Source organism: Panulirus ornatus, chromosome 2 (assembly GCF_036320965.1).
Source record: "Panulirus ornatus isolate Po-2019 chromosome 2, ASM3632096v1, whole genome shotgun sequence".
In the NCBI taxonomy this organism is placed as follows: Eukaryota; Metazoa; Arthropoda; class Malacostraca; order Decapoda; family Palinuridae; genus Panulirus; species Panulirus ornatus.
The window spans coordinates 31,000,851-31,023,971 of record NC_092225.1 but is presented as its reverse complement, the minus strand read 5'-3'; the positions used below and the strand labels follow the sequence as shown (position 1 = coordinate 31,023,971).

The window sequence follows — 23,121 nt, the reverse complement described above, 5'->3', positions numbered from 1 at the left end:
TATTCAAACACTTCCATACTTGACATAATCATGGAAAATGTATCCTAATGCTCTGAGTTACCGATACTTACCCAGTAAATACGATACAAAGGAGCAGAAAATATTATGAAATTACCTTCATTTAAGAGCTTAAATGTATGTCATACAGACGACTAAACGATATTTTAACACCAGATTTGTATTCAGCATGAAAAATACTTCTTATACTGAGTTTTTAAATGAAATCTATTTTTCTGAGAGAAATTCCAAAAATTGAAGGTAATAGTTCAGGGTATTTTTTAGCTCAAAAAACTTTTTGTTTTAAAATTGAAAGATAAGATATTCAAACACTTCCATACTTGACATAATCATGGAAAATGTATCCTAATGCTCTGAGGTACCGATACTTACCCAGTAAATACGATACAAAAGAGCAGAAAATATTATGAAATTACCTTCATTTAAGAGCTTAATTGTATGTCATACAGACGACTAAACGATATTTTAACACCAGATTTGTATTCAGCATGAAAAATACTTCTTATACTGAGTTTTTAAATGAAATCTATTTTTTTGAGAGAAATTCCAAAAATTGAAGGTAATAGTTCAGGGTATTTTTTAGCTCAAAAAACTTTTTGTTTTAAAATTGTAAGATAAGATATTCAAACACTTCTATACTTGACATAATCATGGAAAATGTATCCTAATGCTCTGAGTTACTGATACTTACCCAGTAAATACGATACAAAGGAGGAGAAAATATTATGAAAATACCTTCATTTAACAGCTTAAATGTATGTCATACAGACGACTAAACGATATTTTAACACCAGATTTGTATTCAGCATGAAAAATACTTCTTATACTGAGTTTTTAAAGGAAATCTATTTTTCTGAGAGAAATGCCAAAAATTGAAGTAATAGTTCAGGGTATTTTTTAGCTCAAAAAACTTTTTGTTTTAAAATTGAAAGATAAGATATTCAAACACTTCTATACTTGAAATAATCATGGAAAATGTAACTTAATACTCTGAGTTACCGGTACTTAGTAAATGCGATACAAAGAAGCAAAAAATATTATGAAATTAACTTCATTTAACAGCGTAAATGTATGTCATACAGACGACTAAACGATATTTTAACACCAGATTTGTATTCAGCATGAACAATACTTCTTATACTGAGTTTTTAAAGGAAATCTATTTTTCTGAGAGAAATGCCAAAAATTGAAGGTAATAGTTCAGGGTATTTTTTATCTCAAAAAACTTTTTGTTTTAAAATTGAAAGATAAGATATTCAAACACTTCTATACTTGACATAATCATGGAAAATATATCCTAATGCTCTGAGTTACCGATACTTATCCATTAATACGATACAAAGTAGCAGAAAATATTATGAAATTACCTTCATTTAACAGCTTAAATGTATGTCATACAGACGACTAAACGATATTTTAACACCAGATTTGTATTCAGCATGAAAAATACTTCTTATACTGAGTTTTTAGAGGAAATCTGTTTTTCTGAGAGAAATGCCAAAAATTGAAGGTAATAGTTCAGGGTATTTTTTAGCTCAAAAAACTTTTTGTTTTGAAATTGAAAGATAGGATATTCAAACAGTTCTATACTTGAAATAATCATGGAAAATGTAACTTAATACTCTGAGCTACCGATACTTACTCAGTAAATGCGATGCAAAGAAGCAAAAAATATTATGAAATTAACTTCATTTAACAGCGTAAATGTATGTCATACAGACGACTAAACGATATTTTAACACCAGATTTGTATTCAGCATGAAAAATACTTCTTATACTGAGTTTTTAAAGGAAATCTATTTTTCTGAGAGAAATGCCAAAAATTGAAGGTAATAGTTCAGGGTATTTTTTAGCTCAAAAAACTTTTTGTTTTAAAATTGAAAGATAAGATATTCAAACACTTCTATACTTGACATAATCATGGAAAATATATCCTAATGCTCTGAGTTACCGATACTTACCTAGTAAATACGATACAAAGGAGCAGAATATATTATGAAATTACATTCATTTAACAGCTTAAATGTATGTCATACAGACGACTAAACGATATTTTAAGACCAGATTGCTATTCAGCATGAACTATACTTCTTATACTGACTTTTTAAAGGAAATCTATTTTTCTGAGTGAAATGCCAAAATTTGAAGGTAATAGTTCAGGGTATTTTTTAGCTCAAAAGGCCTTTTGTTTTAAAATTGAAAGATAAGATATTCAAACACTTCTATACTTGACATAATCATGGAAAATGTATCCTAATGCTCTGAGTTACCGATACTTATCCATTAATACGATACAAAGTAGCAGAAAATATTATGAAATTACCTTCATTTAACAGCTTAAATGTATGTCATACAGTCGACTAAACGATATTTTAACACCAGATTTGTATTCAGCATGAAAAATACTTCTTATACTGAGTTAAAGGAAATCTATTTTTCTGAGAGAAATGCCAAAAGGTGAAGGTAATAGTTCAGGGTATTTTTTAGCTCAAAAAACTTTTTGTTTTGAAATTGAAAGATAGGATATTCAAACAGTTCTATACTTGAAATAATCATGGAAAATGTAACTTAGTACTCTGAGTTACCGATACTTACTCAGTAAATGCGATGCAAAGAAGCAAAAAATATTATGAAATTAACTTCATTTAACAGCGTAAATGTATGTCATACAGACGACTAAACGATATTTGAACACCAGATTTGTATTCAGCATGAAAAATACTTCTTATACTGAGTTTTTAAATGAAATCTTTTTTTTTGAGAGAAATTCCAAAAATTGAAGGTAATAGTTCAGGGTATTTTTTATCTCAAAAAACTTTTTGTTTTAAAATTGAAAGATAAGATATTCAAACACTTCTATACTTGACATAATCATGGAAAATGTATCCTAATGCTCTGAGTTACCGATACTTACCCAGTAAATACGATACAAAGGAGCAGAAAATATTATGAAATTACCTTCATTTAAGAGCTTAAATGTATGTCATACAGACGACTAAACGATATTTTAACACCAGATTTGTATTCAGCGTGAAAAATACTTCTTATACTGAGTTTTTAAAGGAAATCTATTTTTCTGAGAGAAATGCCAAAATTTGAAGGTAATAGTTCAGGATATTTTTTAGCTCAAAAAACTTTTTGTTTTAAAATTGAAAGATAAGATATTAAAACACTTCTATACTTGACATAATCATGGAAAATATATCCTAATTCTCTGAGTTACCGATACTTACCTAGTAAATACGATACAAAGGAGCAGAATATATTATGAAATTACATTCATTTAACAGCTTAAATGTATGTCATACAGACGACTAAACGATATTTTAAGACCAGATTGCTATTCAGCATGAACAATACTTCTTATACTGAGTTTTTAAAGGAAATCTATTTTTCTGAGAAAAATGCCAAAAATTGAAGGTAATAGTTCAGAGTATTTTTTAGTTCAAAAAACTTTTTGATTTAAAATTTTAAGATAAGATATTCAAACACTTCTATACTTGACATAATCATGGAAAATGTATCCTAATGCTCTGAGTTACTGATACTTACCCAGTAAATACGATACAAAGGAGGAGAAAATATTATGAAAATACCTTCATTTAACAGCTTAAATGTATGTCATACAGAAGACTAAACGATATTTTAACACCAGATTTGTATTCAGCATGAAAAACACTTCTCATACTGGGTTTTTAAAGGAAATCTATTTTTCTTAGAGAAATGCCAAAAATTGAACTTCAGGGTATTTTTTAGCTCAAAAAACTTTTTGTTTTAAAATTGAAAGATAAGATATTCAAACACTTCTATACTTGAAATAATCATGGAAAATGTAACTTAATACTCTGAGTTACCGGTACTTACTCAGTAAATTCGATACAAAGAAGCAAAAAATATTATGAAATTAACTTCATTTAACAGCGTAAATGTATGTCATACAGACGACTAAACGATATTTTAACACCAGATTTGTATTCAGCATGAACAATACTTCTTATACTGAGTTTTTAAAGGAAATCTATTTTTCAGGGTATTTTTTATCTCAAAAAACTTTTTGTTTTAAAATTGAAAGATAAGATATTCAAACACTTCTATACTTGACATAATCATGGAAAATGTATAATAATGCTCTCTGTTACCGATACTTACTCAGTAAATACGATACAAAGGAGAAAAAATATTATGAAAATACCTTCATTTAACAGCTTAAATGTATGTCATACAGACGACTAAACGATATTTTAACACCAGATTTGTATTCAGCATGAACAATACTTCTTATACTGAGTTTTTAAAGGAAATCTATTTTTCTGAGAGAAATGCCAAAAATTGAAGGTAATAGTTCAGGGTATTTTTTATCTCAAAAAACTTTTTGTTTTAAAATTGAAAGATAAGATATTCAAACACTTCTATACTTGACATAATCATGGAAAACATATCCTAATGCTCTGAGTTACCGATACTTATCCATTAATACGATACAAAGTAGCAGAAAATATTATGAAATTACCTTCATTTAACAGCTTAAATGTATGTCATACAGTCGACTAAACGATATTTTAACACCAGATTTGTATTCAGCATGAAAAATACTTCTTATACTGAGTTTTTAAAGGAAATCTGTTTTTCTGAGAGAAATGCCAAAAATTGAAGGTAATAGTTCAGGGTATTTTTTAGCTCAAAAAACTTTTTGTTTTGAAATTGAAAGATAGGATATTCAAACAGTTCTATACTTGAAATAATCATGGAAAATGTAACTTAATACTCTGAGTTACCGATACTTACTCAGTAAATGCGATGCAAAGAAGCAAAAAATATTATGAAATTAACTTCATTTAACAGCGTAAATGTATGTCATACAGACGACTAAACGTTATTGTAACACCAGATTTGTATTCAGCATGAAAAATACTTCTTATACTGAGTTTTTAAATGAAATCTTTTTTTTTGAGAGATATTCCAAAAATTGAAGGTAATAGTTCAGGGTATTTTTTATCTCAAAAAACTTTTTGTTTTAAAATTGAAAGATAAGATATTCAAACACTTCCATACTTGACATAATCATGGAAAATGTATCCTAATGCTCTGAGTTACCGATACATACCCAGTAAATACGATACAAAGGAGCAGAAAATATTATGAAATTACCTTCATTTAAGAGCTTAAATGTATGTCATACAGACGACTAAACGATATTTTAACACCAGATTTGTATTCAGCGTGAAAAATACTTCTTATACTGAGTTTTTAAAGGAAATCTATTTTTCTGAGAGAAATGCCAAAATTTGATGGTAATAGTTCAGGGTATTTTTTAGCTCAAAAAACTTTTTGTTTTAAAATTGAAAGATAAGATATTCAAACACTTCTATACTTGACATAATCATGGAAAATATATCCTAATGCTCTGAGTTACCGATACTTACCTAGTAAATACGGTACAAAGGAGCAGAATATATTATGAAATTACATTCATTTAACAGCTTAAATGTATGTCATACAGACGACTAAACGATATTTTAAGACCAGATTCTATTCAGCATGAACAATACTTCTTATACTGAGTTTTTAAAGTAAATCTATTTTTCTGAGAGAAATGCCAAAATTTGAAGGGTATTTTTTAGCTCAAAAAACTTTTTGTTTTAAAATTGAAAGATAAGATATTCAAACACTTCTATACTTGACATAATCATGGAAAATATATCCTAATGCTCTGAGTTACCGATACTTTCCCAGTAAATACGATACAAAGGAGCAGAAAATACTATGAAATTAACTTCATTTAACAGCTTAAATGTATGTCATACAGACGACTAACGATATTTTAACACCAGATTTGTATTCAGCATGAAAAATACTTCTTATACTGAGTTTTTAAAGGAAATCTATTTTTCTGAGAAAAATGCCAAAAATTGAAGGTAATAGTTCAGGGTATTTTTTAGCTCAAAAAACTTTTTGTTTTAAAATTGAAAGATAAGATATTCAAACACTTCTATACTTGACATAATCATGGAAAATATATCCTAATGCTCTGAGTTACCGATACTTACCCAGTAAATACGATACAAACGAGCAGAAAATATTGTGAAATTACATTCATTTAACAGCTTAAATGTATGTCATACAGACGACTAAACGATATTTTAACACCAGATTTGTATTCAGCATGAAAAATACTTCTTATACTGAGTTTTTAAAGGAAATCTATTTTTCTGAGAGAAATGCCAAAAATTGAAGGTAATAGTTCAGGGTATTTTTTAGCTCAAAAAACTTTTTGTTTTAAAATTGAAAGATAAGATATTCAAACACTTCTATACTTGACATAATCATGGAAAATATATCCTAATGCTCTGAGTTACCGATACTTACCCAGTAAATACGATACAAAGGAGCAGAAAATATTATGAAATTACATTCATTTAACAGCTTAAATGTATGTCATACAGACGACTAAACGATATTTTAACACCAGATTGTATTCAGCATGAAAAATACTTCTTATACTGAGTTTTAAAGGAAATCTATTTTTCTGAGAGAAATGCCAAAAATTGAAGGTAATAGTTCAGGGTATTTTTTAGCTCAAAAAACTTTTTGTTTTAAAATTGAAAGATAAGATATTCAAACACTTCTATACTTGACATAATCATGGAAAATATATCCTAATGCTCTGAGTTACCGATACTTACCCAGTAAATACGATACAAAGGAGCAGAAAATATTAAGAAATTAACTTCATTTAACAGCTTAAATGTATGTTATATAGACGACTAAACGATATTTTAACACCAGATTTGTATTCAGCTTGAAAAATACTTCTTATACTGAGTTTTTAAAGGAAATCTTTTTTTCTGAGAAAAATGCCAAAAATTGAAGGTGATAGTTCAGGGTATTTTTTGGCTCAAAAAACTTTTGTTTTGAAATTTAAAGATAAGATATTCAAACACTTCTCTTCTTCACATAATCATGGAAAATATATTCTGTTCCTCTGAGTTACCGATACTTACCCAGTAAATACGATACAAAGGAGCAGAAAATATTATGAAATTAACTTCATTTAACAGCTTAAATGTATGTCATTCAGACGACCAAACGATATTTTAACGCCAGATTTGTATTCAGCATGAAAAGTACTTATTATACTGAGTTTTTAAAGGAAATCTCTTTTCTGAGAAAAATGCCAAAAATTGAAGATAATAGTTCAGGGTATTTTTTAGCTCAAAAAACTTTTAATTTTGAAATTGAAAGATGAGATATTCAAACACTTCTATACTTGAAATAATCATGGACAATGTATCTTAATACTCTTGAGTTACCGATACTTACCCAGTAAATACGTTACAAAGGAGCAGAAAATATTATCAAATTAACTTCATTTAACAGCTTAAATATGTCATACAGACGAATAAATGATATTTTAACACCAGATTTCTATTCAGCATGAAAAATACTTCTTTTACTGAGTTTTTAAAGGAAATCTATTTTTCTGAGAAAAATGCCAAAAATTGAAGGTTAATACTATTGTTCAGGGTATTTTTTAGCTCAAAAAACATTTTGTTTTAAGATTGAAAGATAAGATATTCAAACACTTCTATACTTGACATAATCATGGAAAATGTATCCTAATGCTCTGATTTACCGATACTTACCCAGTAAATACGATACAAAGGACCCGAAAATATGAAATTAACTTCATTTAACAGCTTAAATGTATGTCATACTGACGACTAAACGATATTTTAACACCAGATTTGTATTCAGCATAAAAAATACTTCTTATACTAAGTTTTTAAAGGAAATCTATTTTTCTGAGAAAAATGCCAAAAATTGAAGGTTCAGGTTATTTCTTAGCTCAAAAAACTCTTTGTTTTAAAATTGAAAGATAAGATATTCAAACACTTCTATACTTGACATAATCATGGAAAATATATCCTAATCCCCTGAGTTACCGATACTTACCCAGTAAATACGATACAAAGGAGCAGAAAATATTATGAAATTAACTTCATTTAACAGCTTAAATGTATGTTATACAGACGACTACACGATATTTTAACACCAGATTTGTATTCAGCGTGAAAAATACTTCTTATACTGAGTGTTTAAAGGAAATATATTTTTCTGAGGAAAAAGGGTATTTTTTAGCTCAAAAAACATTTTGTTTTAAAATTGAGAGATAAGATATTCAAACACTTCTATACTTGACATAATAATGGAAAATATATCCTAATGCTCTGAGTTACCGATACTTACCCAGTAGATACAATACAAAGGAGCAGAAAATATTATGAAATTAACTTCATTTAACAGCTTAAATGTATGTCATACAGACGAGTAAACGATATTTTAACACCAGATTTGTATTCAGCATGAAAAATACTTGTTTTAATGAGTTTTTAAAATGAAATCTATTTTTCTGAGAATAATGCCAAAAATTAAAGGTAATACTTCAGGTTATTTTCTAGCTCAAAAAACTTTTTGTTTTAAAATTGAGAGATTAGATATTCAAACACTTCTATACTTGAAATAATCATGGAAAATATATCATAATGCTCTGAGTTACCGATACATTCCCAGTAAATACGATGCAAAGGAGCAGAAAATATTTTAGAATTGACTTTATTTAACAGCTTGAATGTCATAAAGACGACTGAATGATATTTTAAGACCAGATTTGTGTTCAGCATTAAAAATGCTTCTTATAAGGAGTATTTAAAGGATATCTATTTTCTGGAAAAATAATGTCAAAACCTGAAGATAACTTAAGGGTAATTTTTAGTTCAATTTTTTTGTTTCAAAATTGAAAGATAGAGTACTAGGATACTTCTATACTTGAAATCATCATGAGAAATATATCATAATGTTCTCAGTTACCGTTACATTTCCAATAAATACGATGGAAAGGAGCAGAAGTATTTTTAAATTGACCTCATTTAACAGCTGAAATTAATGTCATAAAGACGACTAAACTATATTTTAACATAGATTTGTATTCAGAATGAGAAATACTTCTTATAAAGAGTTTTTAAATGAAATCTGTTTTTCTGAGAAAAATGCCAAAAATTGAAGGTAATAGTTCAAGATACATTTTATCTCAAAAAACTTTTTGTTTTAAAATTGAAAGATAAGATATTCAAACACTTCTATACTTGAAATAGTCATGGAAAATGTATCTTAATACTCTGAGTTACCGATACATACTCTGTAAATACGATTCAAAGAAGCAGAGTATTTTAAAACTGACTTTATTTAACTGCTTAATTTATTGTCATAAAGACGAGTAAACGATATTTTAAGACCAGATTTGTATTCAGCATGAAAAATACTCGTGATGAGTTTTTAAAGGGAATTTTATTTTCTGAGAAAAATACCAAAAATTGAAGGTAATAGTTACAGTGGCGTATCTAGGGTATGGCAGGTAGGGCACATGCCCTGGGCGCCACTTGAAGGGGGCGGCACTCAACAGTTTTTTTTTTTTATTTTTTTTTGACAATAATACCCGATTTTTAGCGGTTTGTTTTTGTGAGATAAAAAAGAAACTCGCCTACTATTCAGGTATAGTAATATTTTGCAACTATCAGTTGCATTATCGCTTTTACGTTACAATTTTGATCAAATAAATCTTTAAGGCTTTAAGAGTTTACATAAATTTAAGTTTGGCGTAACTCTTCAACAGTTTATAATTACACTGTATATGTTTTTTATATACATCCACTGTATGTACACTTTAAATCAAGCCAGGGACGCAATTTCATTGCTTGCCATAGACGCTATTTCTCCTAGATACGCCCCTGCATATGGCAGTCTTCGAGAAGCAGGAAATGCTATCCCAGACAAAGCAGACACCCACCATTTTAAAGATTTTCTGTCCGCCCTGGAACTCATGATTAAGGTGGGCCTTTGATGGATAGAAGGTCCCCTAAGAGGCTGGGACCGGCCCTTAACATGAATATCCCATTGGTATTGGTTTATACAATTGATTTAGTCCACGTCATCCACATATATTTTACGTTTACTGCGTCGATTATAAGTAAGTTTTCGTAACATTTACTACAGCGATTTTAAGTAAGTTTGCGTAACAAGAACAGCTTATTGAACAGTATAGGCTCCCTTTACTATTTTATGCGTTTTCCTTATTGAAAGTATTTGTTTCTCCAACATATGGTGCTAGTCTCACTTTGACCCATCTTTAAAGATATTGATTATTAAAGAAAGTTAGACTTTCTTACTAGACTGGTAGGTTCTGTCTTGGGGCCGGTCATTTCGCTTGGTCAGTTTAACCCGCTGACTCGTGAGCACGTAAAATTTTATAATAGTATAATCTTCACTGGTACATAACTATAGAGTTGGTGAGTTTTATAGTAACTCTTTACTTCTCCTATCATCACAGATTTAAGGTAAAATTAATCACAACACCACTACTGCACTTAACCCACCTTCCCATGAAGATCTTATTTTTCCATTGCCCGTTTGAAACTGGCAACGTAAGCAGTAAGGACTCGTGGGTAAGGAGAGGTTTACAGCTGTAGTGAGTGATGACAGTCTTTTTGTTCCGTAGTTTTATTACTATTCTAAAGTACACGATGTTTTTGTGCTTTTCTATACTTAAAATATTTTTGTGATCGTGCCCATCATGTTGATATCAGCAAATGGCTTTGCACTTACAAAATGACATGGGTGAAGGGCAAGGGAAGTTTTTAACTGGAAAATAAGCCAAGCTCAAAGCAGACGTTTTGGGTAGTACCAGTGATGGTGTTATTTAGAATTGTTAACTTTAGCATAAGAAGCACCAAATGCCTTACTCTTTTTCCTATTGCTCATTCTTTTACTCATTGTACTTACTCTTCATGGTCTTCGTATGTAGCCCCCCCTCCTTTTCTCATTCCTTTTTTTTTATTTTCTTTCTCAGTGGGGATTGAAGGTGTAAAGGAATGTATCAGTTCGTGTATAGTGATGTAGGGAAAGCTGGGCGTTCACTTATTTGTAAATCGAAACATGGAAATGGGCCACACTGCTGTACAACTTGCAAGAAAAAAGTAACGTGGTCAAGTTGGCCATAGTTGGTTGCCGCTTTAATTCTTTCTGGAAAAGTAAGTTGTTCTCTGGAAAACCATTCCTGCCAAGGCTTAACTGTGTGAACGCATAGTTAAGATTACGTTACTTTTATGAACATTACTTTTTTAATCTTCCAGTTGCATTATGGAAGTGAAACTGTAGGTGGGCTTTGCAATACCTGTAACCTTTTGTCTCTATGCCTTAAGATGTCAAAATTGGATTGTCAGGGAGACATAACTGTTAAATAATCTTATCAGAAGCTGAGAAAAACGAGGCACCATGGTTTGGTCCATCCGTTTTTTTGATAGGAAGTATTCAGATATGGCTATATGTAAATAGAAATAGATAGGGTGTTAATGTATTTTTTTATCCTAAATGAATATTGATATTTTTCATTTGATATATAGTTGTTCCACCATTAATGCCTCTTGCTAGGGCATATCTGTGATTGTTGGAATAATCTTAGTAAAAAAAAAGTAAAATTTGGGAAGATTTAAAATGTTTTATTTAAAAAAAAAGAGTAACTTTATTACTAGCTACCTTTCAAATCACATGGTATAGTATAGGTCTACATCATAAACATCTTTGAAAATATCTACAGTTAGTTCCATATCTTCACTGTAACAATATGTAAAAGATTGATAGAATTCATACACTACACCATTCACTCTTCATCTAAAACCACAATCATGTACAATAATGCTCATTCATATCATAGAATCATCACAGAACAGGTTATGATCAAGTTAAGTCTACGGTAGACTACTATTGGGAAGAAAAGTACTTTTAATTAGAGAAGGCAGCTGCATGGAATGTAAATTCAATACATTGTTTAAGGTTACTTGAGCTATGGAGAAAGCATAAAATTTTGATAATGTTAGCCTTTTTTAAATGAAACAGCAGTGAATTTCAATTATGTTTATATAGCTCAGAGAGAGTATGTGAAAGATGTGACCTATCAGAGATTCTGACTTTTTAAAGCCAATAGAATTATTCATATGTGAAATACTTAAATAAAAATATAATAAATAGTTAACACTTCTAACATGTCCAAATGTGACCAGCAAATTACCTTTTTCACAACTCTCCATAGTGCCAGAACAATATATGTTGGTGTGCGATTTTTCTTAATGTCAGAATTAAGAATAATCTTAACAGTGGACGGAGTGGATGGCGTGGTTATAAAAGTCATCTGAAAGTGCAGCTCAGGTGACTGCACAAATTATTAATGGAAAACGTTAAGTACTAGAAATATTAGAAACTGTACTATTTACAAAAGACATAATTCAGAGAAAGCAGTTGATATTGCATTTCACATCTTGAGAAAGAGTAATTGCTTTTTACAGCAAACTGTATCAAGAAATTAGAGATGCAACTGAAGGAAGAATACATGTGAATATAAGAATGACTAAAAAATGGCATGGACAGACTGGCTTTTAGTACTTGTTCTATTTATCTTACAAATGGTCACCCAAAATTAGATCAGAGAAACTATATGAACATCATGAATCTGAACCTCTGACTAACTACTGTATTTCCTGTATGTTATATTTCAGTAATTTTTTGTAGGATTTTGGAATGATCATTTAATAATGATCAAGCATTTCTGCAAAAATACATTAAAGTCTCTTATAATCGTCTCATAGAGGAAAACCAAATTCTACTGTAATAAGAAATATTAGCACTGTTAGGCCATTTGCTGATGTTATTACACTGACATTAGTCTTAAAAAAATAAATTCTGGAAATTGTTTTATGAGTAACCACAAGTTGTGTAATGAAGAAGAAATAGAAAACGGTCTTAATGTGGAATGTTACAGTAGTAATAGTTATCTTTTATTACCCAATATAATTGGATTGAACATTATATGCTTACTCTTCGGTCATATATACATCTTGTCTTTAAAGAATCTGTCACAAAGATAATAATTTGAATCATAAAAAACAATAAGAAAATGAATTAGTTTTATAAATTTCACTTATTACATAAAAACCTCTTTATTTAAATATCTGGCCAAAATCCTGTTCATCAGTGCCATCTGGGCAGTCATTAACTCCATTGTTTAGCTGAGAGAGAGAGAGGCATGTTCCATCCAAGCATTGCAGCTCTGGACATTCTGATGTAGGCGAAGTGACAGAATCCTCTGAAATACTTGTTGTCTCTTCCATCAGAGCATCTGTTGTTATATCGTCCATCACATCCTCATCTACAGAAGTTGCTGTGCTGTTAACATCGTTGGGGAAAAGAGTCTGGGGCTCTATGGGAGTTGATGGTGTTGCTGCAGGGGTGAACGCTGGTGGAACAGAAATTTGTTAAACTTCGTATTATCATATTTTTTAACATTCATAGCATCAAAGAGTTCCTGTATAAACTTTTACGTAGACAGTTATAAGCAATGTTTTTTGTTATTCAATTTAAAATTTATCATCCAAGCTTGAAAGAAAAATGAGTTTATTGGTGTTCTTTATTCATTTAGCTAAAATTATGAATATTCAGGGTTGAAAAGAAAATATTTAATCAGGTGTTTTTTGATTAGACAGATTTCTGAAGCATCCATACTGTGATTCAGTACTATTACTGCATTCCTTTATATACCGAATATGATTATATGATGTGTATTAGGAAAGGACAGATATGAGGAAGAACTGACCATGCAGACATTATCACAATAACTTTAAAGTAGCAAACAATGATTTATACATACGTGACTGGGTGCGATGAGATATGGCAGATTTCCTTGTTAAATTTTGTGTGTTACCTTAAGCAGACTGATTTGGTGTGTATGGAAGATAAATTGGAGAGTGACCGTTATTTAAGTCATATCCAAAGGAGTCCTGTCTGTACTCAAGCAGCCTTGGGTCAGTCTCTTGTTCGGAGTCATAGGTCACTGAATGGTCATATTCTGGCTCTAAGTCCAAATATATTTTGTCCTGAGGTACAAATATGTCTGCAGCAATGTCATCTGTCTCATGAATCCTAGTATTTTCATTATGAGTGATATGGTAGTTACTGCTTGGTAAAAGAGAGGAGGGGCCTTGGACTGGAGGAGACAAAGGCTCTTGACCAGTGATTGGATTAACTTCATTTGATGTAGGTAGAGTATCAGATTCTGTTGATTTTGGTACAGTATCAGATTCTGTTGATTTTATATCAGGAATTATGCCTTCTTTGAGAAATTCCTCCTGAGGGAAGAGGTCTACATTGTGGGATATTCTTGATGTTCTAATTGTGGGGCGCAAGCGAACTCTGTGAGTTGTTGGACGGCGTGGTGGGTTTCGTAGCCTCGATGTACTTTGGGTTTCATGGGTTACTTCTGTCTCTTTAACACCATCCCTATTGCTAACAGCTACACTGTTTCTGTCATGTCTTACAGCTGTTGTTCGAAGTGATTCATAAGCAGGACTTAGTGGAAGACGGGAATTTCGCCAGTGCTGGAAACGATATCGTAAAGACCCAGAGTTTGATTCAGAATCAGTTGAAGATGTGGTTGAGTTCACATCAGGTGTTTCAGATGGTTTGCGAGAAAAGGGGCGGCGAATGTTAGAAAAGCGAGTACTGCCTCTAAATCTTGTAGGTCTTTCAGATTTTGCTGCCTCTTCTGGGACATTTATAATTGGTAATACTGGATCTATCTCTTTTAAATAAGTATCAGGTTCTTCTAAAGATGCCTCAGTTGTAACTTTCTCATTTTTTGTCACAAAATATTCACTAACAGAAGTGGTTTCATCTGCCTTTAATTTCATGTTTTCATTTTCTTGTAATGTAAGTTTTTCTGAGAACCGTTGATCATCATGAGGATGCTTTTTCTCCAAGGAAGATTGTAAATCTTGTGATGGATGTTGTTGTTCAAGGAATGATTGAAAGTTATCTGCATGAGGCTGCTGCTCAGTGTTTGGTTGGGTTGTTTTTTGTGGTAAGTTCTCCTGGAAGGTGTGAAAGCTATTATTAGGTAATTGTTCTTGGGAATTTGGCTGGTGAGTTTCCATGAGAGAATCTTTACCAGAGAATGTTTGCAAACCTTCAGTTAAGGCCTGTGCTGGTCTGGGCTGGATATCATATTCCTCAGGCTGGAATGGCACAGGTTTTTCATAACTAATCTCTTTAAACTCTTTTTCTGAGAGCTGTGGGGAAATTCCTTCAGGGAATAAGCTGAATTCTTCTTGAGTAGAGGGAACTTGGTCAGAGCCTTCATTCTGCAATGGGTTTTCATTTTGAAGGAAAGGTTGATTAAAAGATGATGACAATCCATCATGGTAGTTTTGAGAACCACTGAAATTGTCCTCCTTTTGGGGTGCATTGTCCACATAGTGTTGCTTATATTGGTATGGACTGTTGGGATATTCCTGGAGTTGTTCAGAAGAATACTGAGCCAATGCTGCTACTGCAATTTGATCCTGGTAATTTTGTTCCTGAGAAGATAACTGTTCACTGCCATAAGAAATAGTTTCATGTGGGCGGGGGTTTTCATGAGAAAATTGTTGATGGTGGTTAGTCCCTTCTGAATGTAACTGCTCTTCATCACTTACAGAAACTGGATTGTCATTGACAGTTAGTACTTCAACAAACTGTTCTTGTGATGGAATAAGCTCACTCTGTATGATATCATCAGAAAATAGTTCATCATTATTATGCTCCTCATCTGTCAGTTTATCTGTATCCTGTAAAGTTATCCCTGAATTACTGAAATTTTCTTTAAATTCTGAGACTCCTTCCTCATGGAATATATTTCCTGGGTGACTTCCTGGTAGTGGAAACTGTCCAAGGGGTGTGAGAGCTTCAAGATGTTCTCTAGCAGGAGGAATTTGGGCTAGTGATGGAGGGTGAGCATCACAGTCAGTCTCGTCACTGTTGTCATGGCAGTCATCAGCACCATCACACACCCAAGAAACTGGGATACAGAAGTCCGTTGTGGCACACCGGAAGTCACCATTAGTGCATCCTAGGGTGTCATATTATGGATGTTACCAGGAGAATGAACACCATTTCAATACAAAATGCTAACCACTAATGAAGAGGATAATTTGAATTTTAATTATTTAATAAAGTAAGTGAACATAATTTTATGAAAAGAATATATGCAGGCCTTGATAACAGAGTAGCCCATTTATCAGTACAACATTACTTGAATGATGCATACTGAACGTTATTTTTGTACAGACCAGACTACTCAGGCATTATTAACATAACTAATCCATTTCACATATATGAATATAAAAATCATGATATACTATTGATTGTAAGATGATGAACCAAATAATGAAAGTATAAGCTTTTAATGAAATACTGTCAGAGACAAATATAGAACTTTGGAAAAAGGTGGAATGAATTTTAATGAATGATATTCTATTTACATAAAGGTGGTTGAAAGTTGTGAGTCGCTGTTCTCAAGCATAAAGTCCCACAGTCATGCAACGTGTCTGTAAATAATATATGTAGGAGAGGATACACCAGATACATACTGTTTGTCAATATTATAGTGTGTGTGAGGAAGATAAAACAGGTACATACTGTTTTTCAATAATATAGCATGTGTGAGGGAGGATCAGACAGATGTTTAATGTGATCACAGTCTTGATAGGTGCAAAATTATAGTTTGAACAAATCAGTTGATGACAGATATTCTTTTTATATAAAGTTAACTTAGGAAGTCAAAGTCAAGTTTTGGTAAATTCTTTGTACTTGTAATTCATCAGAGAAGAAATTTCAAGCTGAAGTTGTAGACAATTTTCAGTTATATGAAGGTGTTCCAAAACCTTGAGAAGAAGAAAGAGATGTGATGATTTCTTCAAACTCACCGATGTGTGTGCAATTGAACTCATCAGAACCGTCGTTACAATGCTGAATGCCATCACATACAGCTGTTAGGATTACACAGTCTGACCCATCCTTACACAAGAAATTGTCATGATCACAGATTATTGGTGGAGTACTAGAGGAAACAAAATTTCCATCAGCAGCAAGGTTCTCACTCGCTTCAACCAGTAAATCCCCACTTGGGTTGAGAGTTTCCTCTGGAATGAATTCAGTCTGTGTGTCACCTAATGCTGTTTCTTTTCCATCATAGAATGCACCATTTCCACCACTCAAGGGTAGAGTTTCAGCTGTATAGTCAACTGAGGAGTCAACATGTGCACTTTGGTGGTCTAGGTTCCCTGTAGGATAATCTGTTGCAATTGGGTAGTCCTTGGTTGTTGGAGAGGCAGTGGCTTTTAGATTTGTCCCAGTATTAGGGTGATCTACTGTTACTGGGATCTCCTGAGCTACCTCATAATCAGAATATCCTGCAATTGGGTATTCTTTAGTTGGAAAGCCATGCTCTTCTGTGGCATAGTCTTCAGCTGTAGGAATGTCTTGCGGGAGGTCTGGGCTGCGAAGCTGTGGGAGCATTTTGAAGCCTCCAGCATCTGCCATGCCACCCGGAGCTGTGAGTCAGGTTAGTATGTCATTTGTAGGCATGCAATTCATCATGGCCAATTGTTATGTATTAGGGATTATATAATAAAAAAAATGCCTTTGCAGGAAGCTGAGGGAGAGAAGTCTTTACAAAATACTGTATTGAAGTACTTTCAGTAAGATGATGTTTATCCTATTGTTTATGCATTGCCTTCAACACATTTGATGAACAAAAGGAAAATATTGAAGAAAGTTAAGAAAAATTGATACAATGAAAATTAAAATAGATGTGAATCATAATGATTTTTAGCCTGCACAACATTTTTTTCATGTGAAGATTGGCTTGCTTTTAAAGATCACATACATCAATTGGACTCATCAGTAACTAGCTTATATACACTATATAGTTTTTTATGGATGAACTTTTTTTCTTAGTAGTTGAAAACTCTTACAAAAAAGATTACTGATCATATGCACAAGACTGCAGTGGGTCACAGTGATACGGGACTTATCGTACTTCATTTCTCCTGTTGGTTATCAGCAAATGCACAAGATATGATTTCTGATTAAATTCTAAGTATCATCTCCCCACCTTTCTTATGATTCACTTACAGATTTATGAAAATAGCAATCACTGTCTCAGATATATGATATTTATTTTGTATGCTAGCCAAAGGAAAAATGATTTTCCTGTGAACTTTACTGATATTTTAAAGTTTTGATTTATATTCAAAAGTCATATACTAATAAGCCTCATTCATCCAATGAAGCGCTGACTTTGAAGAAATAAACTGATTGTCTTTTTCCCACTGATGATTCTGCATTTGACCAAACTCACTTTGCAGCTCCAACTGATGATCTCCTAAATATTTACAATTATTTGTCTTCATTATCCCTGGGGAATAGGGGAGAAAGAACACTGCCCATGTATTCCCTGCATGTTGTAGAAGTGGTGGGAGCAGGGGCCTGGAAATACTCTCCTCCAGTTTCATTTTCCAAAAGAAGGAACAGAGAAGTGGCCCATGTGAGGATTCTCCCTCTCAAGTTCAGTCATCCGTTCTTGATGCTACCTCACTAACATGGGAACTTGTTAGAAATCATGATGTAAAGATGTCTAGGGATGGTCATGTTAGTTCTGCCCTGCTTTGGATTAAGGAAAAGGCATATGTGGGAGAGATCGGTAATAGGTAACAGTAAAGCTCAAGACCCTTCCTTTCCTCAAGATTAAGTGTCCATCAAGCATAATCAGAGGTCCCTTATTATCTCATCCTATTTTATATGAAAAATCTCTGGGGCCAAGTGAGCTCAAGATATGGAATAAACTTAAGCTTTAGCAATACCATGGGCCTGTAGGACCCCAAGACCCTGCTATTTTGACATCTGCATCCTCTCAATTGAACTTTATCAAAACTCATTTAACTGCTTGTAATTTACATTAAGACATCCAAGCATGAGCCTCTGAGGAGGATCAGCACTCTTTGCTTGGCTCCTTCTTCTATAAGCTCTTTTTGAAACTGAACAAGGAGAGGTTTTCCACACTCTCTGTCTTTTCATATATATTTTTTTCGTAAATGCTTGCCATTTCCCGCATAAGTGAGGAAATATCAAGAACAGATGACAAAGCCATAGAGCAAAAAATCCTCACTTGACTCTTTCCTGTTTTCTCCCCTGGAAAGTAATACATTTTCAGTCTCCCACTCCCATCCCTCTTGGTTGCCTTCTACAACACACATGGTATATGTGGCCAGTATTCTTTCTCCCAATCCCCAGGGATAAGATATATATTTATATTTTATTTTATTTATTTATTTATTTTGCTTTGTCGCTGTCTCCCGCGTTAGCAAGGTAGTGCAAGGAAAGAGACGAAAGAATGGCCTAACCCACCCACATACACACATATATACACACACGTCCACACGCAAATATACATACCTATACATCTCAAAATATACATATATATATATATACAGACACAGACATATACATATATACACATGTACATAATTCATACTGTCTGCCTTTATTCATTCCCATCGCCACCCTGCCACACATGAAATAACAACCCCCTCCCCCCGAATGTGCGCGAGGTAGCGTTAGGAAAATACAACAAAGGCAACATTCGTTCACACTCAGTCTCTAGCTGTCATGTATAGTGCACCGAAACCACAGCGCCCCTTTCCACATCCAGGCCCCACAGAACTTTCCGTGGTTTACCCCAGATGCTTCACATGCCCTGATTCAATCCACTGACAGCACCGACATCAACCCCGGTATACCACATCGTTCCAATTCACTCTATTCCTTGTACGCCTTTCATCCTCCTTTATGTTCAGGCCCCGATCACTCAAAATCTTTTTCACCCCATCTTTCCACCTCCAATTTGGTCTCCCACTTCTCCTCGTTCCCTCCACCTCTGACCCATAAATCCTCTTGGTCAATCTTTCCTTACTCATTCTCTCCATGTGACCAAACCATTTCAAAACACCCTCTTCTGCTCTCTCACCCACACTTTATTACCATACATCTCTCTTACCCTTACGTTACTTACTCGATCAAACCACCTTACACCACATATTGTCCTCAAACATCTCATTTCCAGCACATCCACCCTCCTCTGCACATCTTTATCTATAGCCTATGCCTTGCAGCCATATAACATTGTTGGAACCACTATTCCTTCAAACACCCATTTTTGCTTTCCGAGATAATGTTCTCGACTTCCACACATTCTTCAACGCACCCAGAACTTTCGCCCCCTCCCCCACCCTATGATTCACTTCCACTTCCATGGTTCCATCCGCTGCCAAATCCACTCCCATATATCTAAAACACTTCACTTCCTCCAGTTTTTCTCCATTCAAACTTACTTCCCAAATGACTTGTCCCTCAATCCTACTGTACCTAATAACCTTGCTCTTATTCACATTTACTCTCAGCTTTCTTCTTTCACACACTTTACCAAACTCAGTCACCAGCTTCTGCAGTTTCTTACACGAATCAGCCACCAGCACTGTATCATCAGCGAACAACAACTGACTCACTTCCCAAGCTCTCTCATCCACAACAGACTGCCCCTCTTTCCAAAACTCTTGCATTCACCTCCCTAACAACCCATCCATAAACAAATTAAACAACCATGGAGGCATCACGCACCCCTGCTGCAAACTGACATTCTCTGAGAACCAATCAATTTCCTCTCTTTCCACTCGCACACATGCCTTACATCATTGATAAAAACTTTTCACTGCTTCTAACAACTTGCCTCCCACACCATATATTCTTAATACCTTCCACAGAGCATCTCTTATCAGCTCTTATCATATGCCTTCTCCAGATCCACAAATGCTACATACAAATCCATTTGCTTTTCTAAGTATGTCTCACATACATTCTTCAAAGCAAACACCTGATCCACACATCCTCTACCACTTCTGATAATCGTGGTGTAGATGTACATATGATATGATCAGCTAATCTCTCATTATGTATCAGTTGAAATTAGATAGAACTTTATATCGTAGCATGAATGTACAATTACTATGCTATGAGAATTTTACATTTATGCAAAATTTATGCAAAGGTAAAGTTTACAAGATGATCTTGCTGCAAAGTAAATTACTACTGCAGTACAATTAAATGGACAGTGCAAAACAAGACAACAGAAATGTGCAAAGAGTAAAGATGTGATGATATATATGTGAAAAGTTGAGGAAGAATGCAGTATATTTATAGCATGCAAAACAAGCAGGTCATGCATTTTGCATATTTACACACAGTATGTGAGCATTTAAAGGTTTATAACTTCATGCTTTTGTAAATCTTTATCCTGTGTTACTCCACTGTAAAAATTTCTGCTTATGTAAGTGAAACTATAGAAGTTGTTCTACTTCAGTGACTTGTGTTAAACACTGGTGCACATACATTGAATTTATTGGGACATAACTACTGTCAATATTCATGCCAAAAATGAAAATGAAAATGGATTTGTATTTGTATCACATCAGCCTATGAGCATGTACAGTACTATCTTCCCCAGCTATGTGATACACAAGTGACAGCCATTGGTGACTGACTGACCTGGGATCCGGCCAGGGCAGGCTGCCTCATCAGAGCGGTCAAGGCAGTCTGACAGCCCATCACATACAAGCTTCTTCGCCACACATTGACCATCTCCACAGCGGTGTTCCAGCCCCATACAAGGCTCTGCACAACAAACACCATAACAACCAGAGCCATGGTGGTTAGTTCATTTTCTCTGTTATTGATTATAGACTCAAAGGTTCAAGACTAGCCCATAATTTATAGTAAAACCAGGGATTATATGATGCATATATGTATGCATCTGTCAGTTATGTTAGACCAGATGTAGTGTTTTCTCTTAATCACTATAATGCATAAGGTTATTCTCCATTATCAGGATCTTAACCAGAACTTATGATCCTCATAAAACCATCACCATCACCTTCACCATCATCATTTCATACTGTGGTCAATTAGTATAATAAAATATTTATGATCATAAGAAATCTCTCTTAATACACCATATAGAATACATATCCATTATGAATGCCCTATTTGAGAAACTTTATTCTCTGCAAATAATTCTTGTCACTAAACAAATGGCTAACCATCTACTGATGGAAAGAAATATCTGTTTTGTATTTCATCATATCTTTGTGAATAATGATGGTTGTGTTTTAACTTTGTTTTATCAAACATACTGATATGTACACTTTAGGCCTATAGGGTTGGCATGGTTTTCTTTGCAAAGCTATACATACCACTGTGAGTGTTATGCTAAAGCCAGAGATTAAGATAATAATAATACACCAAAATAGTTAAGTTAGAGACTGTACATATTATAGGACTTACTATTAAAGTGAAAAATGGTAAGAAAAAAATATAAAACAATTTTTGGGTCCTGAAAAGAAATTTATTCATACAGAGAAGGCCAGTGAGCAAGGGAGATGAGAGCTGTGCTTACTTCGGGAATAATAGGTGAAATTCTCATAACATGTAGGTAATTCTCCTGTATGAAACAGTGCTTGCATCTGTTTTCTCTCAAGGAATAAGGCTTAGGTCATCAGTAAAATCCAAGTGTATTTATTACAGAATGCATTCATTCCCACAAAACTCTGAACTGTATTACAGTTATGGAAAAATGACAGGAAGGAAAGGAAAAAGGAACAAATGGAGGCATGCTCAATGGCTTCCTCTGTAGGAAGAAGTTATAACTTTCGACTGGTTCAGAATTTATTTTCTTCCTAATAAGAGCAAGTTGGTAAGCAAGAAATATAAAAGCATGGTTGAATGGTGGAAAATTTGAACTTTTTGTAGAAATATAATGGTGATAAGTGGATTAAGAAGAGATGCCTATTAGATTTCACTATGGTGGAAGGTAGCTATGTACTGGGCTTTTAACACTGCAAGATTTGCCTCCAGTGGAGGAGCATATAGGGTTAGGTAGGGGAGCTAATCAGAGTTAGGACAGAATGTGATGGTATTCTAGCTTTTGGACATGGACCTGGTAGTGGAACCTTGGAGCACTAATTCCTTTATCAGAGCCATATCTGTTCATGTTAATAGTGCTTTAAGCTCTAGAAAATTATGTGCCTTCATACTTTTCAGCACCACTGCTGAAGAAAGCATACTTTAGGATAT

At 33.3% G+C, this 23,121-nt stretch overlaps 1 protein-coding gene and 1 long non-coding RNA gene across 8 annotated transcripts in view; one reads left to right on the top strand and one right to left on the bottom strand.

The window, feature by feature from the left end:
• The window catches only part of LOC139755730 (uncharacterized), a 36,325-nt gene that overhangs the window by 9,396 nt on the left and 3,808 nt on the right, over positions 1-23,121 (top strand). Inside the window, exons 1-2 of one of the 3 annotated variants that reach the window (XR_011714151.1) lie at positions 9,320-10,540; positions 21,497-21,700. This is a non-coding gene — a long non-coding RNA (uncharacterized lncRNA). Of the gene's footprint in view, positions 1-9,319; positions 10,541-10,575; positions 11,103-21,496; positions 21,701-23,121 lie in introns of those variants that run through there. The other 2 variants (XR_011714150.1, XR_011714152.1) reach the window with 2 other exon arrangements.
• Positions 13,125-23,121, bottom strand: part of LOC139755691 (uncharacterized) — a 113,126-nt gene continuing 103,129 nt past the window's right edge. For 3 of the 5 annotated variants that reach the window (XM_071674346.1, XM_071674355.1, XM_071674340.1), the window contains 4 exons: positions 21,538-21,663; positions 16,863-17,489; positions 13,772-16,006; positions 13,125-13,360 (listed from right to left, as the gene is read on the bottom strand). In XM_071674346.1, coding sequence (XP_071530447.1) covers positions 13,827-16,006; positions 16,863-17,489; positions 21,538-21,663 — 2,933 coding nt within the window. In that variant the 3' untranslated portion in view covers positions 13,125-13,360; positions 13,772-13,826. The remainder of the gene's footprint in view (positions 13,361-13,771; positions 16,007-16,862; positions 17,490-21,537; positions 21,664-23,121) is intronic. The other 2 variants (XM_071674353.1, XM_071674360.1) reach the window with 2 other exon arrangements.